We start from the raw sequence: 19,071 nt of genomic DNA, 5'->3' as shown, positions 1-19,071 counted from the left end.
CAAAACTTATGATAGACTAGAATGACCCTTTTTGAAAGCTGTCATAAAAAAGATGGAATTTTCTAGGAGGTAGATTGATTTTATTATGCAGTGTGTTAACACTGTTAATTATTCCATTTTAATAAATGGAATTCCACAAAACAGTTTCAATCTTTCAAGAGGAATTAGACAAGGGGATCCTCTCGCCCCTTACCTTTTTATTCTATAATCTGATGTGCTTAGTTCAATTTTGAATAATGCTGAAGAGAAAAGAATGATATCATGTATAATAATGGCAAGAGGCTTTTTACATATTAATCACCTCTTTTTTGTAAGGCCAACCCTCTTGAGTGGAGCATACTCTTTTATTTTCTTCAATCCTATGAACTTGCTTAAGGTCAAAGGCGCTAAACATAGGAAAAATTTTAATTTTTTTAAGCAAGAATACCATATCAGAAGTGAAGGATCTTACTCTGGTAGCGGTAGGAGTTAGAACATCATAGTCTTATGAGAAATATTTGGGTTTACCCTTTTATGTGGGTAGAAATAGATCCAAAACTTTCAATTAAATCTTGGACAAGATTAGAGGCAAGCTAAGCAATTGAAAAGTGAAATTTTTATCTCAAGCAGGGAAGGAAATTCTCCTTAAATATGTAATTCAAGCCATCCCTACCTACAACCTATTTAAAAGAAATGTAGTGGAATCATCAAATTGCTCTATTTTCTTGTATGAACCTGAATATGAAATTCATGCTTTATGGAGTTGCAAAGCTACTTAGGATGTTTGAAGTTCTAGCTCCTGGAGATTGTAAAAATGCAATGTGGAGGTTTCTTCTTTTTATGATTTATTATTTCATTTTTTTTCACTACTATGCCATTTGAAGTGTTAGCTGAAATAGCAGTGATAGCATACTAGATATGGAAGAGAAGGAACTTGGTGGATTTTGAAGATAAATTTACATCTCCTAAGAAGCTGGTCATTTAATCTCATCACATACTGAAAGATAATAAATGTGCAGTGATTGAGCACCAAGCTTGAGTAGAGAACAGTAGAATATACGTGCAGATATGAGAAGCACCACCTCATGATACGATGAAGATTAATTGGGATGCTGCCATTGACAAGTTTTAGTGCAAAGTTGGAGTATGGGTGATCGCTAGAGATAGTGATGGTTGAGTTATAGCTACTTGTAGAACCTTAAGAAATCTGTTTCCTGATGCACAGTTAGGGGAATCCATTGCATTGCTCAAGGCTGCCTTGTTGTGTATTGAAATGGGGTTGCAGAAAGTGGTCTTTGAGGGTGATGCTCTCTGTAGTAAAAGCCATCAACAGTGCTGATGAGAAGTGGAATTCAGATGGTCTGATTATCATGGATATTAAAATTCTGTTAAAAAGAGTCCGTAAGTGATCTATCATGTATGTTCCTAGGGACATAAATAATGTAGTCCATACTCTAGCCAAAAGTGCTTTACTTCTCTCTAAGGAGTGCATTATGTGGGAGGAAATTCCTCCATGTATTGTTTCTTTAGTTTGATGCTTATTAATAAGATCAGACTTTTCTTTAAAAAAAAAAAAGAAAAAAAATCATTTACAATTGCAACTGGATTCATTATAAGATATTTTATCGTCAACATCTAAACTAATAATATATAAGAAAACTAATATTTTCATAAAATAAAATCACATATCAACAAAAAAAGGTTTAATACTTTGAGATATTTAGTCAAAAACTACTATTAATATTACATACCAATAACAAAAAATGCATATAAAACTAGAAATTTATAATATTTAAAAATAAAATTTATTGGTATTATACGAATTAATTATAGATTTCACAAGTTGACTTACAATTGACTCATATATGAATTGTGTTTTATCATATTAACTTATTTTGACTAAAACCTATTTGTCTCAAATTCAAATTCATTTATTTCATATCTAATTCATGTTGAATTTATGAGTCATGTCATATATTACTGTCCTTGATATATAATAATGCTCGTTTATACGGTAAATTTAAATTCCAAAGGATTAAAAAAATAAAAAAAGAAAAAAGAAAAAGAAAAAAGAAGCTTCATCTTAAGTTGGGCTTACATGAATCGTGAGCCTCTCACATGGGCTGACCCAACAAAGCAGAACCACTACGTTGGCCCACGCGTATTCAGTTGTGATTTCAGGATTAGGGTTTTGGGGGTTCCTTATAAGGGCACGGAACCTTCCTTTTAATTTTTTGTAGCTGCTAAAGGGAGAGCGAGGCAGGGAGCGAGCAAGAGAGAGCCATGGTGCACGTCTCGTTCTACCGCAACTGTAAGCCATTTTTGCCACATAGAAGCTCATCTCTTTTGCTCTTGAAACTTTGCGTTCTTTCATCGTGCACTATATATATCACACGTGTTATGCATAAAAAAAATATGTCACAATTCTTACTCATTCAACCTCTGATCTTTGGTGTTGATGAAGCCTTTTTTGTTTTTGAAAATTTTCTCTGGTCGCTGAGAAATTGAGGAAAGGAGTATAAGGTGGGACCTCAGATCTTATGCTTGACTTGACGAAATCATTGCTGCAGGCACACTTTTTTAGTTGGGGGGTTGTGATCTGGTGTTTAAAGTACAGGATGGAAGTTTTTGATTTTGGATAATTGGCTATCTTTAGCTGAGGAAGCTTGAGATCTAATGTTAAAATTCATTTTGAATGCCTTGCATTTTTTCTTTTGATTGCTTTATGAGAAAACGAGCAATTTAGTTGTTTCTAACAATTGTGGGAGGCTTACAAATTGCAAACACCGAGATTGGTTGAGTAAGCTGTTTTGCTTATTGTAGTGGATGCCCACAAGAGCAGAGCGTGTTGAGATTTGACCTTTTGCCATCGTGGGTTTCTTTGCAGCCAAACACAGAGCTACTTCTAATATATCTTATTCTAGAGTTTCCTCATACCCACAACAAAGTTAACAGATCATGTTGGGACGTCTATTAAAGATTACAGATGATTTTTTTACTCTATAATTACGTTATTATAAATTCTGGGTGATATGTAGATGGGAAGACCTTTAAGAAGCCCCGCCGTCCATATGAGAAAGAGCGGTTGGATGCTGAGTTGAAGCTTGTGGGAGAGTATGGGCTGCGATGCAAGAGAGAGCTCTGGAGGGTTCAGTATGCTCTGAGCCGTATTCGTAACAATGCGAGGATGCTTCTGACCCTTGATGAGAAGAATCCACGGAGGATCTTTGAGGGTGAAGCTCTTCTCCGGAGGATGAACCGTTATGGGCTTTTGGATGAGAGTCAGAACAAGCTTGATTATGTCTTGGCCCTGACTGTGGAGAACTTCCTTGAGCGCCGCCTTCAGACACTTGTCTTCAAGTCTGGCATGGCAAAGTCTATCCACCATGCTCGAGTGCTCATCAGGCAGAAGCATATAAGGTAAAACCATCTTTTCTGTGTGACATATATACTATTAACATATATAGTAACTGCTTCATATTTCCGGGTAGATTTTAATTGGGTAAAAGACTTCTTGTGTATCCACGGTCTTCCTCATTATAAAAATTTTCTGTGTAGCTCTCAAAGTAGGTTGCAGCTAGATTTGGTGGTCGATTCCAAAGCCTGGTTTCCCTTGTATGGTTGAAATGTAAAATCTGTGGTTGATAAGGATGTATTCATGGAAGGAAGTCCTCGAAAGATCAAACATGACCTCTATTATTAGTGTTTTTGTACTTCATATGAATGTGGTGTTTCTATCCGGAACCTGGGGGAATTATGCAGGTAGTGGTGGTGTTAACAGTAGATCCATTTAATGGTGATGGCTATTTAGTGCATGTGAAACAAATAGATGTGATGGTGTTACTGACAAAAAAAGACGTGATGTTAACCCCAAGAGGTTGGTGCAAGTAGTAAAGGCCTTGCCTTTGTGGGATAAGGTTTGAATCCTCTTGAATGCAAACAATTTCTTGGGGCCATCGGACTCAGGAACTTCCCCTTGAATTACCTAAGGTGCACTTGCAAGAAATTTTTTGCTGAGGGTCTGTGCATTCTCGGGATTAGTCAGGACTTTAATCTTGGACACGTGCCAATAAAAAAAAAGATGTGATGGTGTTCTAGGTTACAGTGTCAGGGTAGTGTGGTCTGTTGATGAATTTATAAGAAATTACGAGGAATATTGTACCTGGGCACACCGCTATCTGTATGTTTGCAAGTCCACGTGTTTTTCATGGGAGTATTGGACTCCAATTGAGAATCTTGGGTTTTATTCGAATGTCTTAAAGAGTGTTATTACTGCTAGTTTGATTAATATAAGCTCTTTGTTATTGTAAGTATTCCCATGGATGTATTCTCTGAAATAGGCTCCTAAAATCCTTGTACTACCATTTTGTTGATATCACTGTTTTCTGTACGAAGTGTTATTTACCTTCAGAGATCTGCCTTCAATCAGAAGACATTGAGAAAATAAGTGAACAAAACTAGGTTGTCTCGTGTATTCTTCTTTATCTGGGATTCAAGTTCCACCTATCAAATTTGTATATCAGATAATCCGTGAGAACTCAGAATCAAACCCTGAAAATCTGAGTCTACAGTTAACTGCAAGTTTGCCCTTAAAACACTAGGGTGATCCCTGATGGGGTGCAGTTAGACTTCTTAAAAACTGAACCCAGCTAGCAAGCAATTACCATGGTTACGGTGTTCCAAAAGTGTCAAATATTTTGCCCCCTCGTTTAATGAATAATATCTCCATAAAACAAAGGAAAAAAGGATCTTTGGTAGTAACGGAAATTGGTTTGTTTGTTTCCCTCAACAAACGTTCAAAATTTGAACTCCTACTTTTAATGATTTTGGCTGCTATACGTGTGAGCATTAAGGGCCATTTGTTCTTAAAATGCTGAATGTCTTTTGGTTGGGCAGGGTTGGGAGACAGGTTGTAAACATCCCATCATTCATGGTGAGGGTTGATTCACAGAAGCACATTGATTTCTCACTTACCAGTCCATTTGGTGGTGGACGACCTGGAAGAGTGAAGCGAAGGAACCAAAAGGCTGCTGCTAAGAAGGCTGCTGGCGGAGATGCAGACGAGGAGGACGAGGAATGAGTCATGGGTTTTGGGACGTTGCATGCTTGGGGGGGCTACTGGGGTCTCAACTTACGTTGAACTTTCAATATTTTGGTTGCGCTGTTTAACATCGTTTTGAATGAGAATAGAACTGGCTAGTTGATATTTGTGTAAAATCTGTGTTTCCATTATCGAGAATTTGTGTAGGTTGCAGACATTGAAAGGCCTTTATGCTAGTTATTTCTTTGTGGGATGTGCTTCTTGGCCATGTTAATGGTTTACAAATCAAGTTGGAACTAGCCGTAGTATTGTGGTCTATTGTTCTCGTATATTATCTGTACTGTAATTTATCTTTTCCTGATTGTAGTTAATTTCGATGGTTCAAATAAAGAGAAATGCTATACATCATCTCACACCACACACTTTATATATTAAAATAATATTTTTTATTTTTTTTATTTTTTATTTCATTTTATTTTTATTAAATTAATTAAATTATTCTATTTATCATTTACACACTATATATTTATTATAGAAAAAATTAAAAAAAAATTAAAATAAATATAATATGTGAAATGTGAGGATGATAAGAAAAATTTTCCTTATTTCAAGCCCCCCCTCTCCCTTCTTCCCCCTCTTCTAACTGCTGTTGCATGCGTATGGCTGGCCTGTTTGGGGTTGTCGTGTCGGTGGGCGGACAAGTAACTTCTTTGTCTTCTTTCGTCTTTAACTGTTGAATTACTTCACTTTAATCCTTGACTTTCCGCGGCGCCCCCCGGGGGGCGGTCCCATGTATTTGCAATCAATGACCAGCACAGAAAAAAGATAATACCAATAAACTCAAAACTCAGTCATAGGCTCAAATATCCAATTCCATATTTGATTGTTTTCTGGTCTATAAACAATAATATATTTCATTTCGTGCCGTTCATTTCCTTCTCATCCACTCAAAACACACCCCAAAAGTCGTCTATTCCACAAACACGCTTCAGCCCCTCTTCGAGCTTCCCTATACAAACGCCAAAAGTTCAAAACTGAGGAAGAAAGCAAACATGGATTCTGTCAACATCTTCAAAGGTTATGGCAAAGTAAACGACCTCGAAGATCAATCATCCCAACACCGGAACACCACCACCACCACCAGAAAGCCACTCATCTTCACATTCTCCATCTTAGCTATCCTCCTCTTGACGCTGACCATCGTCGTATGTATCGGAGTCCTGATCTACCACACAGAAACCGAGCCACCCGAATTCCCACCACTCTCGTCAATCAGGGCCGTGTGCGAGGTGACCCGCTACCCCGAATCTTGCTTCTCCAGCATATCCTCCCTCAACCTCAATCCCAACCTCATGTCCCCAGAGCCAGCCGACCCAGAGGCGATTTTCAAGCTCTCCCTCCGAGTCTCCATCGCAGAACTCTCGAACTTCAAACCCACGATCTCGAATTCGAACGAGGTTGCTTTGGGCGACTGTCGAAGCCTGATAGAGGACGCGATGGGTCGACTCAATGACTCGTTGGTGGCGATGGATGTGGGCCCAGGAGAGAAGGTGTTGACGGAGGCCAAGATCGGAGACCTAAAAACGTGGATAAGCGCTGCGATGACGGACCAGGAGACGTGCTTAGATGGGTTGGAGGAGATGGAGTCAACGGCTCTCCAAGCGGTGAAGACGAAGATGCAGAAGGCCAGGGAGTACACCAGCAATAGCTTGGCGATTTTGGCTAATCTACACACTCTTCGTTGCCAGTTCCATATGTCCCTTCATTGATTTTGTTTTTTTTCCTAAAACCACCTAAAATCTTTTTGGTTGCTGTTTTATCTACAATTTGTGTGTGATGTTAGTTTTTGTTATTTCGTGCACTTGTATATATCTTTTTGGGGGTTTCATAGGCATTAAGATTGATCAAGTCATAGCCTAACCCTAACTCAGTAACTCTACAATGGAAGCTAGTGATACGAAATCTCATTGAATATGGGATTCAGGAAGAAGTCTTATCCTCTTGGCATTTTACTCATCCATACTAACATCCTAATTTAAAAGTCTCTTTTTGGTGCATGTATCGTGGTCACCATAGTATTCTTCATGGTCTTCATCTCAATCCTAAACCAGAAGTGTTGGACTCGAGCCATTACAAATGATAGGAGAGCCAGACCTTATAAGAAGTGTTGGATTTGAGTATATGTCATCTATAATGAAATGACCTGGTGAGGATCTTGAAGATTTAAGAAGTGAAGATGGTTATATTCCAAATCTAGTATAAAAGATAGTGATTGAGATCTCATATTGCTTGGAAGAGAGAAATTTTATCCTTTTATAATGATTCAAAGGGGTTCCAATTATAATTTTGATTAGTTCTTTTGGAATATAGATCTAGATATGACTTTGAGTCCTCATTAAATCATTACACTTAGGTATAGGTTGATAAGGGTCACAAAAATTTTTGAGGTTGAATTTTTTCTGAAATTATGATTTTAAATCTAAGTTCACAACCTTCATTGCCTTCTTGTTAAAAAAAGAAAAGCAGACTCCGTTGAAACAAACTTCTTAAAACTAACTTATTGCTATACTGATGAGAGAAGGTTGGGAAGACAAAGCAGTTGTAAGAAATGGTGTTGTGCTCATTGAATGGATTAGAAACAGAGTGATTATTAGGTAATCCAAAAAAATCGATACAGAATACTCTCATCTTATCATAAGATAATATGTCATGTCAATTAAAATTGGTGTTTATGTAAGAAATTTAATTACATGGCACGTGGTAATATGATGAAAGCATCGTACTATCCATATTCCAGGAGTACCTAATAAGCTTCCTTGGAAACAAACTCTCGAACTGTTGAAGGGGAAAATAGCTTTGCATGATGTTAAAAGAAATATTGATACAAACAACTTTAAACAATTTTTATCGGATCATGAGTTGCTAATCTACATGTGTTTTATATAACACATGACGTCCCGTAGCCATTTTTTTAGACTACACTGGTGTCTTTTTATTGCATCCCACAGAATAATTTGGACACAGGCTACATACCCCATAATCTTTTCTCCATGCCAATTCAAACTATGGGTACTCAAATTTGAATTTCATGTCATGTTTTCACATCCAAATGCAATGAAGATGAGGGGAACCAGTTTACCGAATATAAAATCTTATCATTTCTTGAAGGCGGATTTGAATAACAGGGGGAGAATAAACTTTATATTATAAATTAATCATATAAGTTAACCGACTTTCCTTATTTAATTTGAGTGGCTTACAATTATCCAGACTCCAGAAAAAGGCCTAAAGGGAAAATAAGAAATTTAACCAGAATTCCATGGGGATCATATAATATTAAGGAACCCATTCAGCTCCCTCGGATGTTAATGTCAGTGGAGATAATAATATACATTAAAGAAGAGGTCTAGGATTTCTCGTCCATTTTACCTAAATCACATCCACAAAACTGGTAGTGGAATACTCATTACTAAATGCCGCCAGAGAAAGGCCAAGACCTGCTGAGAGAGACAGAAACAAGCACATTCTTTCACAAAATAATATTGCAGGAAGCTTGTTTCTATGCTGGCCAGTTGTATAGGATCTCAAGTCACTGTTTGGTGATATTTTAAGCATTTGTCATTGAATACCAGCCACAAGGTTTCTCAATTACCCCCCACATCCCACCCCACCCCCCCCCCCCCCCCCCCCCCCCCCCCCCCCCCCCCCATCTATCTTAGTCTAATGTCCACTAGGCAGCCATGGAGAGGGAATCCGGTGTTTTTTTTTTTTTGTTGGGTTGGTGTGGGACAGCAACGTTAGAGTTTTGTGAGAAATTTAGACAATATCCAAGATGTTAATCATATGACTGTCACCAAGCTAGGCAATTGGTATGTAATACAATCGATATTTTCTACAAAATATAAATTGAAGTTTATAAAATGATGACGGATTTCTCATGCTATACAACATTTTTGCTTGAAGAAAGCCTCATCTATCAGTGCATGAATGTGGTTCATATTGTCTAGTGATACATGGCAGTACTTCTTGATAAGGATTCCACCGTTGTCCGGTATCTAATCACACAAAGCACGACATAGTGTTCAAAATACATAGGAAGTGGTTGTATCTACAGTACTAGTGGATCAAGAACATGAAACTTACCGTGTACGCAACGTTAACTCCATAATAAAACCACCAAGTGGGAGATCAACTGACTAAATCTCCAGAATGCAACAGTGAAAGCTCCATATATAGAATCATTTAAATGATAAGGTTCGAGTACACATGCATAGCCACATATGAAAAGTGGGTGCTTTTTAATATAATGATCACTTATTACTATTTTTTTCAGGGGTGGTTTTTTTATTGCAAAAGAACAAGTCCAAGAACTTAAACAACGAATATCTAGTTCTCCTATGCCAATCTTTCAAATGATCATATTGTTATGCTCAATATATATCTACTAAACCTCCCTACATAGCTTGCTTCTAAATGTTCAATAGATGTTGGTGAGTAAATCCAACTTTATGACTGCAAAGGTTCATCCCCAAGTAGTAATTCCCTCTGCCTCCTGCTACTTCACTTCCAAACAAGAAACTTATACAATATGGATGAAGTCTCTAGTGCTTGGTTGCAAAGGTTGCAGTGTCTTTGACTCGAAGGGTCAACTTGTGTACCGTGTTGATAACTACAATTGCAATTTTAGAGATGAAGTTAATCTTATGGATTCCAACGGCAAGGTCCTCTTCACAGTACCAAGAAAGGTAAAAGGTAATGAATTGCATTATTTTGAAAAGTTTGAGACTGTTACTTATATATTCATAGTTTGCGTTTTTGTAGAGATTCAAGTTGTTCAGGTTTTGGGAGGGCTACAGATCCACAGACAAAGAGATTGAAATGAAAAGACCTGGTTTCCAAGTTAGGAAAACCTTTAGGATTCCAAGAGGGGACTCACCATGCGAGGTTATCGTGGGGTTAGATGAGAATCAGCCACGCCATTATAAGATCCACAGCTGGAGTACTAGTTGCAAGTCAGCGTGCAAACTAGTAGACCAGTATGGGGGGCTCGTTGCAGAGGTGAATTTATTCTATTAACTTTTCTCATTCTGTCATTCTTGTAGAACTGAGAGCTCATTGCTCAGGTGATAGAATTAACATATCCTGTTTTCATGGACAGTTGAAGAGAAAGAAATCAGCAGGTGGAGTTGATTTGGGCAACGATGTTTTGACCCTGGTTGTGGAGCCCTACTTTGATCACTCTCTTATCATGGGTGTTTTTGTTGTGTACTGTCTCATTAACTGTAAAATGTGAGAAGTAAGGAATGACATCGGAGTATCCGAGACTCTTGAGGTCATCTAGCGGGATATCTGGCAAATCTCAGACAACAAAATAACGGAACATGTTTCCAGCTAGCCATTAGTTAAGTTTCCTCTGGATTTTGGTAAGGTAGTTTTATGTATTGGTTTAATTTCCCTCTGCATTTGAATCTCAATAAGGCTAGGTTCTGTTTAATCACCACTTTGAGCACTTTGAGCACCTTTCTAATGTAGTAAACTGAAGACCACGTTTGCTCTTTTGATTATGTACTTATGTATCTCTCCTTATCCTCCATCTGTGCTGCATCATGGAAACAATAGAATGATTATTCTGACCATTACTAGTTACTGGGGATGTGTTTGCATGTGCTTTATAACATTTCAGACTTGGTGTCACTCTCAAGGATTCAAACCAGCTATGCTAGAAGAAACAGGATTTGATGCTGTTGCACATGAGTCAATCCAAAAAAAAAAAAAAAAAAAAAAAAAAAAAAAGAAAGAAAAGAAAAAGAAAAAAAGAAAGAAAAAAGAAAAAAAAAAGAAAGAACTAAAAAAATAAGAAAAAAGAAAAAACCAATCAACTGCAGTGTTGGCTAAATATGGATTATGAGGTTAAAGATTATGTATCTGAGATTCAATGAAGTACACATCAGGTATGATTGGGATGAGGTATGCAGCATAATCTGTAGCCGATAGATTATGAGTGTATCACTAAGTTGATTAATAGCCATAGATTAATAGCCTTTTGTATGTATGGCTATTAATCATTTGCAAATTTTAGCTGGATTGCACAACTGGGAATGAAAAAGGAGGAGTTTTAAAAGGGTCAGTAATTGCCATCTGATTTTCTAAAATCATTTTTTAAAATCCCACCACAAGGACATGTGTTACAGGATGGTATCAGAGCAAAACCTAGGTTATGAAAAATTCTGTGAACTTTTCAAAATAAACGAGAAAATTTTTACAAAGAAAGAAAAATTTTGCAATGAAAATAGAACTGAAAGTGAAGGAAAAACCTAGATTGAAGTCTTCCCAAGGCATGTCTTGTCCTGTAGTAAGTATATGAAAAGTTATGTTTTAATGTTATGATATTCTATAGTATGAAATAGTTAATGCATAAATGTCGGAATGCCACCTACTAGGAGAGGTTATGTTAATTGCATAGAATGAATAAAGTGATAGAGAATGGAGCTAGTTATAAGAGAAGGAGTGATTATGCCCAAAGAATAATGCAGTACTTGTAGCATATCTTTAAGGTGTCGATTCCACAGAAAGACAATTTAAAAGAATAGCAGAAGGAACAAAAATACTAAAGGAAAAATATTAAATAAGTTATGGAGAACAAAGATTAATTTTAACTGCAAAATAATAGTAAAGAAAAGTGATTAACGGAAAAAGTACTCAAATTTGATGAACAGTAGAGTGTTGGGAATCCCTTACACAAATATGGTATTTTAATTATTCTTAATTCATTGGATAACTCAATTTGGAACTCAGTTATCAAAATTCCCAATCGGAAGGTATAGATTTATAAACCAAAATTAACTCAAATGTAAAATTTTGAAAAATCATTCACCACTTTTAAAATACGTAAATTATTATCCCTATTGAGAAAATCCAGCGATACCAATATACTCATGGAGCAATATTGTAACAAATAACTAAATTAATATAGATAAATAATTATCCAAAAATAATCAAAGAACTAATCCATTTAATAGAAAAAGCATGACTGAATCCATAAACAAAATAAATTATATGATTATTCAGAGAAGAAAACATCAAAGATAAATTAAGAATGATAAAATAAAAGATTTTTAGTAATTGAAAATTAAATACATGAATTAAAAATAAATTAGTAATACCATCTAATGTGCAAATTCATCCCTAACCCTACTTGAGAATTTAGTTATCCATAAATATAATGGACGACAAAAATTTTCAGAGGAAACTGAAGTGAACAGTGGCCATGGAAGTGATTTTCTTATTTCTTCAGATCTACCTCTTGTGCCTCCTCTCCATCTCTATTTCGTACTAATGATATACTTATATAGGGTAAGAAAGAAACCCTAATGTCTTCTTAATTTCTGCATAAAAAAATCGTCTAAATTTTAGAACTTATCTTGGCAGTTATATACGCCATTCAGGAGTTTGAATTTGGAAATCCTTATTAGAGACAAAGTTATAACCCTTTAAGATAGATTTATAATGCATCAAGAATCACATTAATCCGATATGTGAGTAAAAAGATACAGTTAAAAGATTAAAATATGTCTAGACTGTTTTCTAGCAAATTTTAGACTTGGACTTCTTGTGATTTCATTTTGTGATTTTTTTTCTTTTTCTTTTTTCCTAAATTGCTCTCAAACCCCATGAATTTCATCCTTTGAATTTGACTGGGCTTCACTTGCTCTTTTATAAACTCTGAAATTAAATATAAAAAACTGCTTAAGAGTATCCTAACGTAAATAAAAATTCAATTTAAGAATACACATTAATTCTTATGATTTCTATTCATATTTTAGTATTTTAGTCTAATAATAGGGTATTTAGAGTACACTTTCGCACACTCATTACAGCCCCCAACTTACTCCTTACTAGTCCCTAGCAATTTTCATGTTAAAACAACGAAAGAGACCAAAGAAAATCACACACAAAAGCCATGAAGTCACACTTTCCAGATTCACATATCAAAACAATCTAAAGAATCCAATAACCCATCAAGATTAATCCACCTATAGCAAATCATAGAGTGCATGTGTGTTCTCTAAGCCATAATCATCTTACCACTAACATTGATACATGCAACATCAAGAACGTCTCAAACAAAAGGTTTAATTCCATAACTCACTGGTATAATAATGTTTCATGTAAGGGCTCTCTCTATGGAGTTAAAAATAGGTGTACACACACTCTCATAGAAAATTTGACAATTATGTATAAGCAACAAACAAACATTGATCTTATGATAGAAACACTAACAAATGAGACCTCTACCAATCTTTTCGACAACTTACTTAGGATCAGAACGATCAACATAAAAGGTTATAACGTGGCTTGGGTTCGGGGTTATATGAAAAAAATGGATGAAAATGGATTAAAAAACTTCCAAGTACATATACAGGGAATTTTATTAAATATTTCAATAGACTACACTTCTCACTTGATGTATGCTCCAACTTTTCAAATAGGGGTGTAACCGGTCCTGTTTGGTCCGGTTTTGAATAAAATTTAGGACCAAACCGGTATATACCGGTTTTAGATTTTTCAAAACCGATTACGCACCGGTTACCCTCTTAAACCGGTACTCCGGTTTTACCGTTTCCGGTTTGGTTCGGTCCGGTTTTATCAGTTTTAATATACTATATTATATATTATATAATATATATAATATAGTATATAATATAATATATATTATAATTGTATTATAAACTATAATGATATATTATAATATATAATATAATGATATATTATATTATATTATAATATATAGTGATATAGTATAAGTATAACTATTAATATGCACTATATAATATTAGTATAACTATTAATACAATAAGCAAAATGATATAAGATTTTAAAATTTAATATTATATTAATTAGTAATTTATCATATAGTACAAAACTATTTTATATATAGTTATATATTATATACAATATAAAAAATTAAAATATATATATAAATCGGTCCGATCTGGTCCAGTCCGGTTTTAGAAAAGGAAAAATTGGAATTGGACCGATTTTGACCGGTTTTAAGAAAACTAAAACCGGTACCGGACCGAACCAACCTCAGAACCGGACCGATGCCACCGGTTTGATCCGGTCCGGTCCGGTTTACCGGTTTATCGGTTTTTTTTTATACCCCTATTTTCAGATCATCAAATAATAATGCTTTTCATTCTTCTTCCTCTTCTCTTCTTTTTTTTTTTTCCAACAATTTGATGGACAAACTTCTTTCTATTTCTACCAAATCTTAATTTTTTTTTTTTTTTGCCTTTGAAGCTCACTCAATTGAAAACTTTGCAACTTGTACTCTTTTTTTTTTTTTTTATTCTTTTTTTTTTCAATTGACAATGATAAAATAAAAGAAAGAAAATGTAAATTCCACACCTAGTGTACACTTGGAAGTAAAAAGAGTAAGAAAATCAATATATAGATTATACTCTAATGTGGAGAGGCATGGGTGATATAAGCATATGGAAAGAAAAAACTATATGTGTTTATTAGCTCAAAGTTGGCTACTAGGGGTCTATGATGGAAAGAGATAGCTTGAAAGGTTCAAACGTTAATCCTAAGTTGACTTTCGTCATATCCCAAGTATATCAACCATCGTACCACAAACCATGTAATGATATTCTCAAAAGAAGTGCCAAATTCAACATATCAATGAACGCTTATCACAATTTACTGCATTTGTAGACTCTCAATCCTCTCCAAAACTCACATGAATACTTAAGTAAAAGAGTTTTTTAGCTACATGTGTCAAACCACCATCTTACCACCAAGCTTGGATGAGTGCATTAAGGGTTCTGTGAATGCTTCAGCAAAAATGATTATGGTGGGTTTGGTAAATTCACGAAAATGATTATGAATAAGAATGAGTACACATGTGAAAATGATCCACGTGTGATGCAAATTAAAAAAAATCGACATATGAAAATATGCCACAGAGTTCCAATAAGCATTTTAAATACTGAATTTGCACCACAACCTCCTAACTTAAATGAAACATTGAGGACAATGTTTAAGAATTAAATTGAATGAAGAGTAACTGAAAATGGTAGAATACACCTGGTGAGTGACGATGGTAGCTCACTAAGCACCAAAGATGGTAACCTGAAATGACGAAATAAAATTATCCTGCAATAAAAAACAAAGAAAACAACAGCAAACAAAAAGGAAAAGAAATAAAATAAGAGAAAATAAAAATAAAACAAAGCAAAACAAAATAAATAAATAAAAACATACCTGGGTGGTGTAGTCAAGGTTGATAGACTGGATCTACAAGTGGAATGTCTTCCACTTCCGGAACTCGCCTATCAATTAATACTTTAAGGTGTTAACCATTTACTTTAAAGATCCGACCATCCTTAAGATCTTCCTTCTATTTCTACTGCCTCATTTACAAAAACATTCTTTATTACAAAAGGGCCAGTCCACCTAAACTGAAGTTTTCCTGGGTGCTTATGAAATCCAAAAACATATAAGTATATTCGGTCATTAGGTTCAAACCCCTTCCTAAGAATATTTTTATCATGAAAAGCTTTCATTTTAACCTTATAAACTTTAAACTTAGGCAAAAGCTTCAATTTAACTCTTGGTGCTTTTATACTTACAGGAGTTTTTTTTCCATCTTTCTTAGGCAACTCCTCAAATTTCTGTTGTCAAGCCTATGTGCCATAATCCCGAGTTTCATAAAAAATAGCACAAGTATCAATAACATCATATGAATCACTAATAGGAGTGATAATCGGCTTGTCCGGATTAGGAAAACTGACTGGACCGGTCAATTTGGACCGGATCGGAAATGGTCCCAGTTTGTCTCGGTATGAATTATAGTAGACCGAAGTCATTCGGTCCGGTCCACGGTCCGGGGGTTTTTCACCCCGGATCGGACCGAATGAAATTTATATATATATTTTTTATAATTTATATATATTGATTATATAATAATTGTATATAATTAATTATATAATTTTCATCTAACCTAATTCTATCACTAACTTGCCATTAAGTAATTATTAACTAATACTATTATTTAGAATTTTATACTAATACTAATATTTTTACTAAATTACTAATACTAATAGAGTAATAGTCTAGACTCTAGACTCTAATATGGTATAAAAATAAAATAAATACTAATAGTCTAATATAGAGTATAGTTATATAACTTAAACTTACACTTATACTAATATAGACTATAGTTATAACTTATAATAAAAACTAAGTGGGTAGTCTATAAATAATATTACTAATAGTCTAATATATATAAGTTTATTACTATACTATATTACTAATAGTCTAACATATAACTATACTATAACCATAATTTTCATCCAACCTAATTATATCACTAACTCGCGATTAAGTAATTACTAATAGTATAACTATACTAATTATAATAACTAAATAAACTAATCACTTAACTTTACTATATTATATAGTTATTATATAACTATACTATATTACTAATAGTCTAATACTAATTAATTATATTACTAATACTATTATATAGTTATACTAATTATAATAAGTAATCACTATAAGTCTATAACTATATATATTTAGTATTCAAGTATTGTTATATTCTTTAATGTATTAATTACTAATACTATTAAGTCTTAAGAGTTATGGTATAAATTACAATATATTTATAATTTTATATTAATAGTCTAATACTAATATTTATACTAAATTACTAGTACTAATAATCTAGACTCTAATATGGTATAAAAATAAAATAAATACTAATAGTTTAATATAGACTATAGACAATAGTTATACAACTTATACTAATAATTAATATAGTTATAACTTATACTAAATCACTAATACACTATAACTAATATTACTAATATATAGCTATACTATATTACCAGTAGTCTAATAGTCTAATACTAATACTTATATAGTTATACTAATTATAATAAGTAATCACTAATCACTATAAGTCTATAACTATATATATTTAGAATTAAAATATTATTATATTCTTTAATGTATTACTAATACTATTAAGTATTAAGAGTTAGGGTATAAATTATAATATATGTATAATTGTATAATATGTATTATATATTCCATAATGTATTTTGTATCAATGTGTTGCCATATAATATATAATAATATATATTCCATAATGTATTTGTATCAATGCATAATATATATAATAACACTATAATAGTATAATTATTAATATATAGTATTAGTATATATTAATATATTATAAGAGTTAATATATTATAGCATAATATAATTAATATTATATATATATGTATAAATTATAATGGTATTAAGTATTATAATTTGGGACACTCTCTCATCTCAGCAAATATGGGACACTCTTAGTCAAGATGATCCACCCCGCCACACACAAAATTAGGGTGATTACGACACCCAGGATTGTAAGTATCAGAGAAAGGTACAACAGGTTTCATGTAGATACCTAAGACAGTACATTGTTCCTCATACATCTCTCTCATATCAACAAATGTGGGACACTCTTGGTCAAGATGATCCACCCCGCCACACACAAAACATGGTCTAAAATACTCTGTATGATTAGCCACTTGTGTTGGCTTTAAGTCCTTAGTCTTTAAAACCTCTAACTCCCTAGTGAGCATCCCAACCTTAACCTTTAGGTTATCCCCTTCCCTGAGATGGTAAATTCCACCACTATTTAGGTTTCCTGCAGATCGTGACCTATTTGTGCTCTCAATAGCACTAGGTTCAATCCAAGTGTGAGATTTTTCAGCAAGCTCATTGAAGTATTCTATGGTCTCATCAGGATTTTTATGTAAGAACTCACTATTATATATCATCTCCACAAATTGACGCTCTCTAGGTGTAAGTCACTCAAAAAAATAGCTCACTTAGCATCAATTCTCATACCCATGGTGAGGACACATACTCAATAGTTCCTTAAATCTCTCCAAAGACTGATACAAAGTCTCACTGTCCTTTTGTGCAAAGGTGGAGATTTACCTTTTTAAAGTATTGGTCTTATGTTGGGGAAAGTATTTATTAAAAAAGACCTAAGTCATCTCATTCCATGACCCAATAAATTGTGGTCTCAATGAGTATAGCCAACTCTTAACTTTATCCTTCAAAGAGAAAGGAAAGAACTTAAGTCTCATAATGTCATCAATTGCATTTTGACTATGAAAAGTCGCAACTATTTCATCAAACTTCCTAATGTACACATATGGATTTTCATTTTACAACCCATGAAAAGTAGGGAGTAACTGTATCATCCCCGTTTTAAAATCCAATTGGCGAGTATTAGCTGGAAATATGATGCATGATGGTGTGGTTGTTCTTGTAGGGTGGAGGTAATCCTGAAGGATCCTAGTGGGTTGATCTTTGGGTTCACTCATTTCCTCAGAATTAGAAAAATTATCAAACAAATGATTAGAAAAATTAGGCTCTGACTCTAACTCTAACAAAGGTCTACAAGCAAATCGACCTAAGGCGTCCCTATATCTGTGCATGCAAGGTAGAGAAAAACGCAACACTAAAAAAAACTACAAAAAGAAAAAGAAAAGAAAATAAAGATGCAACAAGCTAAAAGAGGGAAAAAAGTTACTGCTTTTACTAACTGTTGAAGAGAAAAACTATCTCACAATTCTTCTACTATCTCCCCGGCAATAGCGCCAAAATTTGATTATGCCCAAAGAATAATGCGGTAGTTGTAGCACAGTTTTATGGTGTCGATTCCATAGGGAGACAATTTAAAAGAATAGCAGAAGAAACAAAAAACTAAAGGAAAAATATTAAATAAGTTATGAAAAATAAAGATTAATTTTAACTGCAAAATAATAGTGAAACAAAGTGATTAAAGGAAAATGTATTCAAATTTGACGAATAGTAGAGTATTCGGAATCCCTTGCACAAATATGGTATTTTAATTATTTTTAATTCATTAGATAACTCAATTGGGAACTCAATTCTTGAAATTCCTAATCGGAAGGTATAAATTTATAAACCAAAATTAACCCAAATATAACGTTTCGAAAAATCATTCACTATTT

General features: G+C 34.0%; 3 protein-coding genes and 1 non-coding gene across 4 annotated transcripts; all 4 read left to right on the top strand.

The window, feature by feature from the left end:
• The first annotated feature begins 2,139 nt into the window (after positions 1–2,139).
• On the top strand, positions 2,140–5,319 carry LOC122281197 (40S ribosomal protein S9-2-like). Its single transcript, XM_043092528.1, has 3 exons — positions 2,140–2,290; positions 3,018–3,399; positions 4,876–5,319. Exons 1-3 carry the CDS (start codon positions 2,263–2,265, stop codon positions 5,057–5,059), a joined length of 594 nt encoding a protein of 197 aa, XP_042948462.1. The 5' UTR covers positions 2,140–2,262; the 3' UTR covers positions 5,060–5,319.
• Positions 5,320–5,900: 581 nt separating this feature from the next.
• LOC122282879 (pectinesterase 3) lies at positions 5,901–6,914 on the top strand. The gene has a single exon (XM_043094939.1). The coding sequence runs from the start codon at positions 6,073–6,075 to the stop codon at positions 6,787–6,789; it is 717 nt and encodes a 238-aa protein (XP_042950873.1). The 5' UTR covers positions 5,901–6,072; the 3' UTR covers positions 6,790–6,914.
• A 2,389-nt stretch (positions 6,915–9,303) lies between these two features.
• LOC122280626 (protein LURP-one-related 11-like) lies at positions 9,304–10,666 on the top strand. Its single transcript, XM_043091600.1, has 3 exons — positions 9,304–9,765; positions 9,842–10,078; positions 10,179–10,666. The coding sequence occupies exons 1-3, from the start codon at positions 9,505–9,507 to the stop codon at positions 10,311–10,313; spliced, it is 633 nt and encodes a 210-aa protein (XP_042947534.1). The 5' UTR covers positions 9,304–9,504; the 3' UTR covers positions 10,314–10,666.
• Positions 10,667–17,929: 7,263 nt separating this feature from the next.
• LOC122283586 lies at positions 17,930–18,037 on the top strand. Its single transcript, XR_006230984.1, has one exon. It is a non-coding gene; the product is annotated as a small nucleolar RNA R71 (small nucleolar RNA).
• Positions 18,038–19,071: the final 1,034 nt, after the last annotated feature.

The sequence above is a fragment of the Carya illinoinensis genome, chromosome 11, assembly GCF_018687715.1.
Source record: "Carya illinoinensis cultivar Pawnee chromosome 11, C.illinoinensisPawnee_v1, whole genome shotgun sequence".
Lineage (NCBI taxonomy): Eukaryota > Viridiplantae > Streptophyta > Magnoliopsida > Fagales > Juglandaceae > Carya > Carya illinoinensis.
The sequence above is the reverse complement of the archived record's forward strand: the minus strand, read 5'-3'. Positions and strand labels throughout refer to the sequence as shown.

What these genes read in the sequence shown, in the direction of transcription:
- LOC122280626 (XM_043091600.1), top strand. Translation starts at nt 9,505, where the DNA reads ATGTTGGTGAGTAAATCCAACTTTATGACTGCAAAGGTTCATCCCCAA. An exon ending in TCTTCACAGTACCAAGAAAG is followed by an intron (nt 9,766 to 9,841) that starts GTAAAAGGTAAT and finishes GCGTTTTTGTAG; the next exon opens with AGATTCAAGTTGTTCAGGTT. An exon ending in ATGGGGGGCTCGTTGCAGAG is followed by an intron (nt 10,079 to 10,178) that starts GTGAATTTATTC and finishes TTTCATGGACAG; the next exon opens with TTGAAGAGAAAGAAATCAGC.
- LOC122282879 (XM_043094939.1), top strand. Translation starts at nt 6,073, where the DNA reads ATGGATTCTGTCAACATCTTCAAAGGTTATGGCAAAGTAAACGACCTC.
- LOC122281197 (XM_043092528.1), top strand. Translation starts at nt 2,263, where the DNA reads ATGGTGCACGTCTCGTTCTACCGCAACT. An exon ending in CGTCTCGTTCTACCGCAACT is followed by an intron (nt 2,291 to 3,017) that starts GTAAGCCATTTT and finishes GGTGATATGTAG; the next exon opens with ATGGGAAGACCTTTAAGAAG. An exon ending in ATCAGGCAGAAGCATATAAG is followed by an intron (nt 3,400 to 4,875) that starts GTAAAACCATCT and finishes TTGGTTGGGCAG; the next exon opens with GGTTGGGAGACAGGTTGTAA.